At 35.3% G+C, this 14,919-nt stretch overlaps 1 protein-coding gene across 1 annotated transcript; it reads left to right on the forward strand.

Annotated features, from left to right (window-relative positions):
- Positions 1-207: 207 nt before the first annotated feature.
- On the forward strand, positions 208-11,116 carry LOC103707992 (phenylacetaldehyde reductase-like). The gene is made up of 6 exons (XM_039124670.1): positions 208-529; positions 1,867-2,036; positions 3,706-3,894; positions 6,250-6,412; positions 7,901-8,087; positions 10,612-11,116. The coding sequence occupies exons 1-6, from the start codon at positions 412-414 to the stop codon at positions 10,754-10,756; spliced, it is 972 nt and encodes a 323-aa protein (XP_038980598.1). The 5' UTR covers positions 208-411; the 3' UTR covers positions 10,757-11,116.
- Positions 11,117-14,919: the final 3,803 nt, after the last annotated feature.

Raw genomic sequence — 14,919 nt, forward strand, 5'->3', positions numbered from 1 at the left:
CAAGTGCGAATCGTTGAATGACGGCGCCAACCCTCTGTCGCAATTGCTTACGTTTCAGCTTTTGTAATTTATTTTTTTCCCATCGCTGCCGCAGAAAAAAAAAAATCGCAGCATCATCGTGTACGATTGATCTTCATTCGCAACCTCGACCGTTGGATGGCATCCGTTACGGATGATAAAGCACCGAACTTTTTCATTCATCCGCGAGCACGAATCTCGAAGTGGCGGTAGGTGATTATTCTTTCGGCCGAAGGAGAGAAACCCTGCCCTTGCTTTCGACGGTCTGCCGCAGGTGCTTACGTTTCGCCGTCGATCCCCACCACTTGGCCTCTTTCTCCATATATACGCGAGGTTCCGCAAGAATACCGAACAGCGGGAGCGAGATCGAGCGAGGAGAGAGCAGAAAGAAGGATGAGTGGGAGTGGGAAGGTGGTGTGCGTGACCGGTGCGTCCGGCTACATCGCTTCCTGGCTCGTCAAGCTTCTCCTTCAGCGCGGATATACTGTGCGCGCCACCGTCCGGGATCTTGGTCCGTCTCTCTCTCTCTCTCTGTAATTTTGAGGACTAGTAGTCGTTATTTTGTGGCAATCGCTATCCCTCTTATCTTGTGTTCTCTTTAGGAGATACAGTTACACACACGGTGTGTCATAGTTATGGTTATTATGCATCATCGCTGGCGGATTCACGTCCCTGTCTTGCTTGTTTAGATTCGTTTATAGCCCTTAAACCATGATATGGTTGGACGGATCTTTTACCTTGCGTTTAATAAACCCCAGATTAAAGGGGTTGTCATTGATTTTTTTCAGCTTTCTTGACTTTGATTTTGTTATATGTCTTCCATTAATCGTAGTCGGAGACTTGCTTCTCACATTTTTATGATTGTATTTTGACTTTGGATTTTTGTTGATGTTGTCTTGCCTTGTTCTTCCCATGTTACATAATACAGGGGTAGAAATAGAGTGGGAAGTTAGGGTTTCAGAGCATGAAACAGGATTAAAAGGCTTATAAGGAGCTCTGGTGCCTTTGATTTTAAAACGGTTACAGCCTTTTAGGAATAGAGTCGTGAACATGTAGAGTTGTCTTCTTATCTTTCTTTTTTTTTTTTCTTTTGAATGAAACATGCATCCGATGGTCAGGATCAAATTAGCTTAAATTGGAATCATGATTAGATCCATGCGTGAGAGCTCTAAAGCATTGCCTAAAGAAAAATAAAGCATGCAGAACATGTAGGAATTTTCTTTTTGCAATAATATTGTCTTTTATAAGACATTGTGATCCAGTCATTGTAAACTAACTTTGGTGGCAACATTAGTTGTTTAGAAGGGGATTGAAAACGTCCAGAAGTGGGGGCAGGAGTGGAGCGGGATAGGATTTTGAATCAGGTGTACATTATTGAGAAGAAGATTTTTGTAAATTCTTTATTGTCTAATCCTCTATTTCACTTTAGGCAGACTGAGGATGACGTTGATTTCATTAAAATTATAGTAAGTTTAAAGAAGCATTCCTGCTTTTCACGGAAATGATAACACTTTTTTTATGTGATGTTTCTTTCAGTATTTCCTATAAATATGCGTGTACCTATCTTACGCATTGAGCATGAAATCCTAAGTTCTTGTTTTTTTTGTTTCCTTCTTCTTGTTCTGTCACTTTTGGCCGAACAATCTCTTTCTATTATTCTTATTTTAATGGATCATGGAGACAAAAGGCGGTATTTTGATCATCATCTAATTCTTTTGCAAAATTCTGTCATTGATCCATGTGAAGCATTCATGCCACCACTTATCATAGGGCATATGATAGACCTGAAATTTTGCTAAAAACTAATTTTGGTCTCTCATCTTATATTTTTTATGTCATGTTTATTAGCTGACCCGAAGAAAACTGAGCATTTGCATGCCTTGGAAGGAGCCAATGAGAGATTGCACTTGTTTAAAGCAAACTTGTTGGAAGAGGGCTCTTTTGATTCAGTGGTTGAGGGGTGTGAGGGTGTGTTTCATACAGCATCTCCTTTCTATCACGATGTCACAGATCCACAGGTTCATATTATTATCTCTGTTATAAAATAACATTGTTATTATTTTTTTTCCCATAGGTTTACATTTTTCAATAATGTACTGTTTAAATTTGCTTCTAACTTATTAGTCTTACAGAACAAAAGCAGTATCATCATAATTTCATCATTTTTTTGTGCAATCTTTGCTGGTGTTGAGCTACTATTGGAGTGCATGCATTCTTTGTACTGAGTATGGAGACAGCAATCTAGTTAATAACAGTGTTTTGAGACCTTGCTTGATTAGCTGGGTCTACCTGTTTTATTGGCCACTTGCTAGCTATGGTTGGCCAGGTTGAGTTAAAACCTGTATCTAGCTGAAATCCATTTGAACCCATAAACTGAGCAGCTCAACTGTTCGAACCACCAAATCAGCAACTTAATTTGACTCGGATTGGGCTGGGCCGTTTACTCTGAAACTCAATCTGCTGACATCTCTCTTCTTCTCGATTGGGGCAATGAGAACAAAACATCACCAACGGTTGTACAGATCTGATGATCCTCTTCGCTATTCTTATGTTCTTTGATTGAAGTTGTTGCACTGTACAGGTTGAGGCGAGGGAAATAAGAGCTGGTTGAGGTAGCAAGACTGAAGGGATGGAGGCAGGGTCAAAAGTGAGTTGAGGCGGCAGTCTCAGAGGGGAGATGAGGAGGTCATGGTGAAGGGGTTGAAGTGGAAACATTGGAGTTTTACGGATGGGGCCAACAGGTTGTTGTAGCAATGGTTTAGAGGGAGATCTAGTTGGCATCAAATGGTGAAAAGACAACATCTGAGCAGGTTAAGGTGGCACTAGAGGATTGGAGAGGATAGGTTTAAAGATGTGAAGGGCGGAGGGCTTGAATACTGCTTTCCTAAAGATAATCAAAAGATAGAAGTAAAACATGAAGCAAAATAATTCCTCGATGAGTTAAGGACAAATATTCAAAATTTGGAAAAACATGGAACTTGGAAACCCTATATGTAAAGACATCTAAACTATCTGGTACTCGATTTTCCTCAACCCAACTATGACTTTTATACAGCTAATCCAAAAATATTTAAGATCTAAAGCTTAACTATCCATGGACTTCTGAAACAACTCAAAAAAAAAAAGGAAAAAAGGTGCACTCCCTGTTTTCTTGCATCTTTTTGTACAGAAACTCATCCTAAGTTTAGGGCTACAGAATTTTTCATTTTTTATATTTTGATTGTTTATTTGAGCTTGAGATTTTTTGCATGTTTACAACCTAGATTCAATTCATGCACAAAATATTCATGCAATAAAATGAGGCTGCTCATATGGATTCATTGTGCGTGCTGACCATTGTCTATGCAAATCCACATTCTTCACTTGATGCTGCTTTCATATCTGGCCTCTTTATTCACTTGACGCTGCTTTCATTTCTGGTCACTTTATCCATTCAGGACAATAATATTCAGCATAGATTAACTTGTTGCTTGTATGCTGAAAAAATTGTCTGACTAATTGAACATTTCATGCTTACTGCAACAACTTTAATATATGGGATTGGATAAGATTACTGTAGATAGACTTCTTGCCTTCTTTTCTTGTTTTCTGTCCAATGTGCCTTGGTGATATTCTTTATTTTCACTGTTCCAAATGATGTCTAGCTATCACTTTTTTAACAGCATTGTCTTTCAATCATACATTTAGGCGGAGTTAATCGACCCAGCAGTGAAGGGAACACTCAATGTTTTCAGTTCCTGCATTAAAACTCCTGTTAAAAGGGTGGTCGTAACATCATCGATGGCTGCTGTTGCATTTAATGGAAGACCACGAACACCTGATGTGGTAGTTGATGAGACATGGTTTTCTAGTGCAGAGGTTTGTAAGCAGGCCAAGGTATGAGCTGATACTAAGGTGTATTTTTCTCTTTTAGGATCATATTTAGATAGAGACAGCATGGAGGTTGTATGATCAAACATGGTTGCAACTTGAATTCCCTCAGAACATATGCAAGAAAGAAAAATAGAGCTACTTAAATTATCTTTTGTCCTTATCCTTTTTCCCATGCAGGGACTTCTAATTCCTGTAGGATATTCATCAGAGAGCACAACAAAATTTTATAAGTGATATCCTCTTTGGAGCACATCATGTTTTTGAGTCTCATTATGTATGAATTGTTGGTGGCATGAATATGAAGTTTTAAAAGCATGTGCGATACATGGATGTGGATCAAACATGACATAGTTTGTGCATGGGTCACTGGATGAAGGTGTGGATATGTGGGATTTGCTAGAAAGAGTTGCTTGGTTGTGGACTATATGCCCAATCCATTGGCCCTGGTTGGGGGAAGGCTACAGCCCCTGTGTAGCCCACCTTCTAACATATGGGTTGATCTATCAAAAAAAATAATCAATACAAGCCCATATCTCCAGTCCCCCATTTAGGAAGCATGTGTGTGCATGTATTTCAATTAACTAATGTAAGAGAAGTATATACATTTATGACTATGTCTAGTTGGCATTCTAGTACCTGGTATTATGAATATTAGAGATGTTTTAAATTTTTTTACCCTGGCAAATATTCCTTATAAGCATTATACAGTCTTAGAGATCAGTAGTTTATTATTATTAGCATGCGACATGCAATTAACATATATTTTATCAAGAAATTTGATTTACTGAAAACAACTTAAAGTTAAGTAAATTGAGCTTTTTTTGGTTTTTGATCCATGTTTCATTTTTTACTGAATCAAAGTACCCTGACTATTGCCAAATTTAACTTCTATATCCATGTTTCCTCAACTTCAATCTAATAAAATTATTTAAGTTCTTAAATATATATAGTCCCAAATAATATGCAATTGAAGAAAACTCCCAATGTTAATGTTTTATTGATGAATATCTTTGTTAGCATGAGAATATCATATCCCTGTCAACTATCAGTCCTGTCTTTGACAACTGTATGTATCATGAATTGATGATCAAATGCTGTGGAAGGATACATAGTTAAGATTGTTGTTAAGGGGAACGATTATTCATATCTTCTATTGCTTACACCATGATCATAGTTGCTAATTGTTTATCCCATTATCCCACAAATGTAGTTGTACGCTTGAGGCACATGTTCAAAATGTAAGGATCTGGTCTTTCTGCAAATATACGTTTAGATATCAAAAAGTTTTATGTAGAGTACTTATATGCTTGTATGTTGATAATTTTTCGATTTGGGCTCTTGCTTTGTACTTCTGGACCTATAGATGAATAAGATTTCCTATGATGAACCTAAATTCCTTCTCAGTTTGTCTTGGTTTTGGATTGAGGATTGCTCGCCTGTTTATGTAGAGTACTTATATGCTTGTATGTTGATAATTTTTCGATTTGGGCTCTTGCTTTGTACTTCTGGACCTATAGATGAATAAGATTTCCTATGATGAACCTAAATTCCTTCTCAGTTTGTCTTGGTTTTGTATTGAGGATTGCTCGCCTGTTGCACGAGCTTGAGCATAAAGAACATAACTGATAGCCTTTCCTTCCAGCCAAGAGGCCTTATAGGTTTCATGGCTGGGTTTTCTCTACATTTATTGCTAAAAGATGCGAATAGAAGAAATTTTACACTAATTCATAGATTGTCGATATAAAATTCAGTTTCCCGTCATGAAACATATTTGTACGTTGATTAATCACACTTTAATTCATAAAGCTGAACCTGATTATATTGGATAAGGCTTGTTGATTTTAAGGTACCTTCTGTATTCCTACAAGTGAAATCCACACAGTGCAAAGCATCACTGAGATATATTGAATTCTTTCAACATGGTCTACCAAGCTGACCAATTAAGTAGGATAAAGGTTGTCATTTGTGTTTTCCCTTCACAATTTGTATTGCTTGAACTATTCTTTATTCTCATTGTAATATGCTGTGAAATGTGAATTGATTATTAGTGAGGCAATACTCTGTTAAAAGCTTACAGTTCATTATGTTATGTTCTAGATGAAGCTTTCTGGTAATACTAGTAATGCAATGTTATAGTTTGTAAGGCAAAAGAATAATTGTGTTTAGTGTTTGTATGTAGTAGCTTGAAAAATGCTTATGGTTATGCTAATTGTTGTAATAACTTAGAGGTTTTAGGTGCTAATTGTTCAAGAGTACTGCAAGTGGTAAGTTAGTATAGTTCTTAAGTTGTATAGGACTAAACAAAGTTAATGGTATCTGTTTCGAGAATATTTTTCCTAACCTCTCATTTTCTATTAGTTGTGGTATGTACTCTCGAAGACATTGGCAGAGGAGGCTGCTTGGAAGTTTTCAAAGGATAATTCTATTGACATGGTAACAATAAACCCGGCAATGGTCATAGGTCCTCTTCTGCAACCTACTCTAAATACGAGTGCTGCTGCAATCCTGAACTTGATAAATGGTATGTAAAATTCATGTTGCATAATGTATTGGTTGAATGTTAGTAAACAGTAGCCAGTACTTTGTCAGTTTATCTACCAATTGTAGAGAGTGCTATTTTTGAACAAAATGAAACCATAGCTTCAAAGCACCAGGAAAAATTTTGGCAGTATTTATTGCCATTTAGAATGACTATGGCGAGTCTAGAGGTCCTTGGATGCTTGAGGTCATGGGATTTGAGGCCTTACTCTTTGTGTGCTCTATCATCAATGGAACTGTTGTACCTTTTTCTAAAAGGAAAAAAAGAAAATGTAACTTTGTTAACAAATTGGTCTCAGGGAGCTATCAGAACTTTTGTCCAAAATATCTCCCAAAATTTGGTTTTGGCAAAGAAATATTAATTGATGAAAGAAAAGTCAGTACGAATGCCATGTGTAAGCTGGCTTATGAGTGGGCTCTTAAACCAATACTCTTGATCACATATGCGTTTACCTTCCGGAACATTGACCTGTGATTCTAATAAAAGAAACATTCAACACATTTGAATTTTTTATGTTACTTAAATACCTTTAATGAGTTAAAAATAGCTTCTTTTAGGGCATTCTGCTCTCATGGCATAATGATTTAGAGTTTCCTTCAATGCTAATAACTAAAAAACATCCAATAGAGCAAGCTGCTTACAATGGCAGCAAGCCAGCAACAGTAATGAAAAAAAACTTTTCCATTTTTAACTCAACATTCCACAACAATAATACAAGCTCCTTCCAGAACAAGGGGGGCAAAGTGCCAAGAAAAAGAAAACTCATAAAAATATCAATAAGTCAAATGGAGGAACATGCAGCAAACATTTACTGACTACCTATTTAGATACAATATCATAACATCAAACATGTATGAAACCAATACGGCAAATTGTTTTTGTTATTTGATAAAAAATCGGTTAATGATTTTATGAAAGTTATTGAAGTGAAAGTAAGTTGGCTCTTATATTTAAGCTTTACCCATTGGAGTTTATTAATGGGGCTAGCTACACTTTATACATGAGCACTGGCATTATGTTTTTGTAGCTCTGATTTTTAATCTTTCCAGTTGCTGGTTTGAACCCAACATATAAAATTTGTTTTATATCTGATCTTTGATATAGCTTTTTATAATTTGGACTGGAAAACTGTAAAAAGCTATTCATATTATTAACTGGAATACTAATTAGTATACTAAACTCAACTCTACTCAACTAAGCCTTGATCCCAAACTTGTTGTGTTCGGCACATAAGTTGATAATTGTTCTGATGTCTAGTTCCATTGTTGTTGGCCTAATTAAGAAACATCTCCAGAGACATGTTTTGTATATAGAATTTTGAACGATGCTTCTCGTTCAACTCTTTGATATGCTTCACTTTAGTGTTATAAACATGCTCTATCGAATCTAGATTATTCTTTTCTATAAATTTTTATTGTTGATGAAGGAAGAGAATTAAAATCTAACAATTTCCTCTTGAATCGTTTGTAGGATCTTGTACATATCCAAATACAACTTTCGGGTGGGTCAATGTGAAAGATGTTGCCATGGCACATATTCTGGCATTTGAAGTTCCCTCAGCAAGTGGAAGATATTGTTTAGTTGAAAGAGTTGCTCACTATGCACAGCTTGTGAAGATTTTGCATGAACAATATCCTGCTCTTAAACTGCCAGAGAAGTAAGTTACTGTCTTCAATGGCATTGGATTTATGTAATTGCTAAGGCATATGTTTTAGAAACTATAATGTTTTCAAGGAAAATAACTCCTTTGTTAATTTCTAATTTGTTATTCTTTTTTTCTCATTGCAACCATGCAGTTTCTCTCAATTTTGTCTACATTCTTTCTCAATGTTTCTGTCTTGCTTTTTTATGTCTTTGTCTGTCCAGTAGGTCTATATTGTAAAAGAAAGCTACAGCCAAGTCGTAGAACATGTATTGCTGTTCTTGGATTATGACTTTATATCACAGCTAATGTTTTTGGATCATTTCCCATCTTCATCCAGAATCTTGCATTTCATTCCTTTCTCACCCTTAGCCAAGCTTTAAACCCCATCTGTATTGAGGTTGCAAATTGTCTCTGCATATAACAATTCACAATCAAAGATGGGATTAGCATGTGGAGGATCGCAGCAATAGCAACCTATCTTGTGAGAAATGGAGTAGTCTTTACATATTTGACATCTTTTGTCTAACAAAAGCATTTCTAATATGTTCCTCAAGTATCATGCCATTTGATGCACTAAGTAAATATTCTATTAAGTTTTAAGCTCATGGACATAACCTCTGATTTTAATCTGCTATGAGTTAGTGCTAACTACTTGATATGAAAATTTTGTTTTCTGTCTTACCACTTAATTGTTGTAGCTGGGTCACATAATTTCATAGAAATCTGACAAGTCCACCATATGGTGGTGATTCAACGACCAAATTTGCTTTTTGTCATGATTGTGTGAGTCAACAGTTGTAGAGATACATTCAATTATTTACCAAGTATTCAATTAAAGATTTAGCTCAAACTGAAGAGATGTCAAATCACATTAAGACTTTGTATAACGGTTTGAATTCACTGTTGAGAATTACTACTTTATCAAAGTTGTTCTACTTGGTTTATCATACCTAAGCAGAGTCAAGGAAGTATAGACCTGTTTGAGCTTTATTCGAGCATGTTTTGACTGAAACCACACAGATTTCATCAGAAAAATCTAACCCTAATTTGGGGGGCAACATTATTTCATAATGTAACTTTAAAACTTTTGTTCCTATCTACAATAATAAATGATTATGTATGGGCATATTTATTTTTTATTTATATCACCTTGTCAAAATATTCGTGTATGATTCCAAGAAGAAAACTTTAATTCACGCAATTCAATGTTTTAGATCTCTCATTCTTTTTCCTAATTTTTTTATGTGTACCCTTTTTTTGTTTCTTTCTTTTCTCTTTGTTTAAACTCAAAGGTACTAATTTTCTAGCTTTGGTAAATTTAAGATGAATCTACTCCAAAGTGTGAAGAAAAGCTGAAACAATTTGATATACTACTTACTAGTATGTGATACTTAAATGCAGCCAAGCACAACAACTGCAGACACGATGCTTAATTGACTTTTTACACTTTATGTAGTGTCTATTTTTAGCAGCAGGGTTTTTAGGACAACCTGCTGCAATCTATTGGAGATTTCTCTCTCTTTTGGTATGTGTGTTCTCTCTCTACCACCTTCTTGGCACTGCCTTATTTGTCTCGAGTACTGTAGATACTACTTTGTGCTTGACACTCCATTGGACATGGCTTTGTGCTTGTCTCTTCTTGCGAGCTTGTTGGACCTCATGAGCTTTGTCCAGGATTCTCTTTTGTTCAAACTTGTCCTATTTAATTTCCTCATTTAATCTTTAGCCATCTACATCTCCCAAGTCATAAGAAACTTGGGCACAAAAAATGCAAATGTAACAAGAAGTAGCTCCAATTATTACAATATAAACTACATCTGATGGTTTCTCTTCTTTGACATTAGGCCATGCCAACGCCCCAAGTATCTTGGACCCTCTCAAGTTGTATCTCGTAGCTGTTTATAACATCAATTTAAAGTTTTTCTACTTGCGAATATGGAAAACCATTGATTTGGCAATCTTTCTTACCTGGATCAAATCCAGATCTTGATTAAACATCCTATTCTTTAGCTCAAGTTAGATATTGCTAGGCCCTGCTTAATCTGTGGCATTACTGTTATCTCCCCATTGATAGGAAAACCTGTATATCTAATTGATGAAGATTACAGCCGTGTTTATAATTAATTGTATTCCATGTATCAGCTATAAGTTATTGATTAATGAATGAGTGTGTTCTGAAACATTTTTCTGTCTTGACACTGTGATCATAAAGCGCAAATATCATGCCTGATTACTCTCCCTTAATGTTCTTTTATTCGTATCTTTGAAGTATCAAATAATTGCTGAAATATTTTTCCAGAGCACAGACACATATTTTTGTATTAACCTCTACTTTGCCTCCTCTATCAACTTGTTTTCTCTACCTTTCCTACTCTGTGAAGAGGTTTATGGCTGCTTTTTATTCAGTCATTCCAAGTACTAGTTCTTGAAGAGAAGTTTTAATGAGTTACCCTACAATCTAAATGTACCCTCTACTTAGATAAAGCTCTCTTTTTCAAAACTTGTTCTCTGATTGTCAAGCTCCATATGCTGGCAGGTGCGCGGATGACAAGCCCTTTGTGCCAATATATCAGGTCTCAAAGGAAAAGGTGAAAAGCTTAGGCATTGACTACATTCCTCTAGAGACAAGCATCAAGGAGACTGTCGAAAGCTTGAGGGAGAAGGGGTTTGTGAGTTTTTAAAAATTGGCAGTGGCAAATTAAAGCTCACCCAATTAGTTGGGACAATACTTAATGGCATTACAAAGACATCAAGATGCTTTAGCTCCACCGAACCTAGAGAACTTTCCACTTTGTTTTTTGCAATTGTGCAACCTTTGCTTGCGCAGACATTTTCTAGAAGATATTTTCATGTCTACCATGTTTCATTATGTTTCTATGCCTGATGGTGGTGTTTCTCGGACCATTTATAGGCTAAAATAATGTAGTATGTATTGAATTCTCATCGACTTTCCTACACTTCCTATGACTGAAAGAATGCCATGCTATGCCTTCTCTCTTCAATGCAAAGGTTTCTATGACAATATTGTCATTAAAGAATCATGGTTATTGTTTTTGACTATTATAATGAATAGGTTGGTTGTTAATTGCTGTCAATAGCAACAAAATAACAGCATTATTTGGCAAAATAACTGTTATTATATTATGGTTTTATTTTTGGATAGCTTCTACTATATTTAAAGTAAAATTTGACGATAGTTTATTCTCTTAAGAAGGAAAACATCAAGTAAATGCTTTGAATATCTATTATGTAATCAATGTTATTGTGCAATGAGGGCTATTATTTGAAAGCCAGTCATATACTGTGCAACATAAGTTTGGGAATCCTAAATAATTGTAATTGTTGTTCTGTCCTTCATAATCATTCTTATATGAGAAATGTGAAAGAAAAATATAGTATTGGCTACATAAGTTCTTGTTCGATTTTACCTCACCCATGAAACAAGTACATAAATGGATCATCAGAAAGGAGTGCGCAGATGAACCTTGTGATAATTATGATTTCTTTCTCTCTCTTCTTTCTTTTGTCTTTCATATAAAGAAATATATTATAGCAAAAAATAAAAATATGTATATATCTTATATAAATATGATGTCTATCTACAGGAAGTCTTTTCTTTTTCTAACAGAAGCTTATAAATTTTAGTTGTTCAGCAACCATCGATAATTAATTGAGATGCAACCACTAATCTTATTTCAATTGTACACCCTCTTAATAACCTAGCTTTTTTCAGGATTTTTAGATCACCTATCTTTTATGGCAATTGAAGATTAGTGCAATGCACAGAAGGTGAGTGTTAAGTGGAGCCCACTCCTAGAATGGCATGTCAGTATACTGCTTAGAAATTCTGTTATTTAATATTTAAAAATATATAATAATGGCATGGGGTGAAACAACGGACTGAGTTTGCATGTGGTGATAGATTATTTGAGATTACCATACTGATAGCAGAATTGTGTGTTGTATGAGAAGGCCTGATATATGCTACAAAATAATTAAATGCTTCTCACATTATTCTTATGAGGGATTCTTTGATAGTGATTTGGCGATTATCAAATTCATCGAATACAAAAACCAGCTCTCGCCATTGTTTATGATTGTTGGAGAATGATAATATCTCTATATTCGTTTAAGGTAATACGTATTTATAGAGAAGCAAATAGCGCTGCAAACTAGATGACAATATATAAGGCCTATCATACGAGGACTATATTGTGGATTGTTGTGATAGATATTATTCTTGATTTTTCATATATTTTATTTTCTGATTCTCATAGCTGTATTTATTCTAAAATATCATAATAAATTTTGGTTTACCAAAAAAAAAGAAGAAGAATATTTTAAAATTTAATAGTGCATATTATTTGTCTTTTTTATTCAAACAGGTTAATTAAAATGTCAAAGGAAACATTTTATTAAAGTGTGCCCCAAAAAAGAAAGGTGAGGTTGTTTATTTTATTGATATATTACATAATAGTTGTAGCTACAATAAAGTCATGATTGTTAAGCATAAATGAGAATACTTATAAATACTAAAACAGGAGATCAGAATGTAGAACTGATAATTTATTAATTTTGAGAAAATATATTTTCTAATAACTATGTATTATATTAAACTAGCTCTGGCACAGTGCTTCAAAATTTTCTATTAATTTGAACTTTCAAGTTTACTCCGCCTATCCCTTGCATAGGAGACAGAACCGCATAGTTTTGTAAGAAGAGACGGAAAAAATTCCTCTTTTGGATTAATAATTGAGAAACAAAATAAAATATCTAAAGTTGTATGGTTGACAAATACTCCTAGGTACCATTTTTCTATTTGTTTTGTTTTTATAGAAAAGGAGTTCACTTAGACACTAGTTTGTTGGAAAAAGAGTAAACTCTTAAAAACAAAAAACAAACTTTTTGAATTGCTCTACGAAGAAGTGACATGACAAATACAAAAAAAAGAAAAAACAAAGATGAAGCCTTTAGGCCGCTTGCATAAAATTGGCCTTAATGTTTTCTCAGTATGTAGGCAGAAAAGATGGTAAAAAGGAAAAAAATAGAATGAAAACAAAAGGTTCTATAGATATAGCATAGCAATAAAAGATGCTTTGAATTGTTAGATCCTACTTTTTTTTTATTTCATAGGTTTAACAAAATTATTATTGATTTCCAAGACTTCATAAACTTTAGCCAAAGCAAAGATTAATTTTACAGTTATCTTTAGCAATTGAGTGTGCAACATAAAATACTATAATGTAGTTATATATAAATGAAAATATTGTCAAAGTAATACGGAGACCAATCTTGCTAGATTTTTGAAAAAAATACAAGTGTTAGTGTTATTGACCTTGCAAATGTACTATTCACTAATAAATTAAAGAGTGAGCAATTTAATGCATAAGGCAATTGTACATGTCCTCTTAAATATTGAAATTTGCATCAATACTCTCCCAAAATTGATATTTGCATTTATACCCTTATAAAATACTTGTTTTGCATATATACCCTATTTTTTTCTTTTTTTCTTTTATATGTCCCTACACCATTTTTTTGTTTGTTTGTTTGTTTTTTTAGTAAACCGGCGTCTCACTATATTAAAAATTGATGGTTTAAGAAATATTTATAAGGGTATTGACGAGGTCGGAGGGTATCCCTCGAGCCCGAGAGCTTAGTCCCTACCGGTCTCAGACAGTGGAAGCAACTGCTTCTCTTCAGAGGTATTGTCCGCTTTGAAGGGGGTTTCATAGTCTCTTCTCAAGTATGGTTTTGCCCTACAAAAAGCGCCTCTATGGTGAGAGATACATGCTGGCTTTCATAGCTCAGTCGGTAGAGCTCGTCCCCGTTTTGGTATTGTCCGCTTTGGGGGAGCACACACGTGCTTAATACTATGCGTGGTTCGTACATAACAATTTTTCTCTCACGGTTTTGTCCCTCCTCAGAGGGCACCTCTAAAGAGAAAGGGGTAGCCCCCTCCATTTAAGAAACAAACCTCTCTGCTATTTAGTCGATGTGAAACTAAGTTCAGACCCTTTATTCCCACAACATAGCCCCCCCAGCGAAGCGATCTGTGCCGGGTCAAGAGCTCTCAATGAAAGCACCATTGATGAAGTCGGAGGGTATCCCCCCAAGCCCCAGAGCTCAGTCCCCACCGGTCTGAGACAGCGGAAGCGAGCACGCACATGCTTAACACTATGCGCGGTTCGTACACGACAATTTCTCCTTCACGGCTTTGTTCCTCCTCAGAGGGTGCTTCTGAAGAGAAAGGGGTAGCCCCTCTCCATTTAAGGAACAGACTTCTCCGCTATCTAGTCAATGTGGGACTAAGTACGGACCCTTTATTTCCACAACAGGTATATATGCTGGTAGCAACTTTACGAGAATATCCATACAACTTTATGCTTTCTATATTGCTCAACACCTGCTGCAAATTTCAGAAAATAAAAATAGATATTTGTAGTTTTAACTCAACCAATAATTCTAATCTTAATCAACAATATTGACTTGGAGCAAGCACATCAATTTTTTTACCATTTACAACCCTGCCTATTTGTTTTGCATATGCTCCTCTTTATCCTGTTTCTTTCCCCCGGGTCTCATCCCCTCCAGCTTAGCAAGCTGTAAAGAAGATAGAAGGGATTTCTATGGCACCAAGCAAATTTCAAGCATTGATTTTAAAGAAGAGAGAGAAACTTCTTCAAAAATAAAATACAAGCAACATTAGATTATGGACTAAGAAAATCGTTGGATATTTGACAAGCTATCTCTAGTTCTCTGAATACAATGAACCAACCAATTGACATGCCTACTTGGAATAGGGAATGTAAAATTTAATTTCTAATGCCATATGTAACATCAT

Source organism: Phoenix dactylifera, chromosome 3 (assembly GCF_009389715.1).
Source record: "Phoenix dactylifera cultivar Barhee BC4 chromosome 3, palm_55x_up_171113_PBpolish2nd_filt_p, whole genome shotgun sequence".
Taxonomy (NCBI): Eukaryota; Viridiplantae; Streptophyta; class Magnoliopsida; order Arecales; family Arecaceae; genus Phoenix; species Phoenix dactylifera.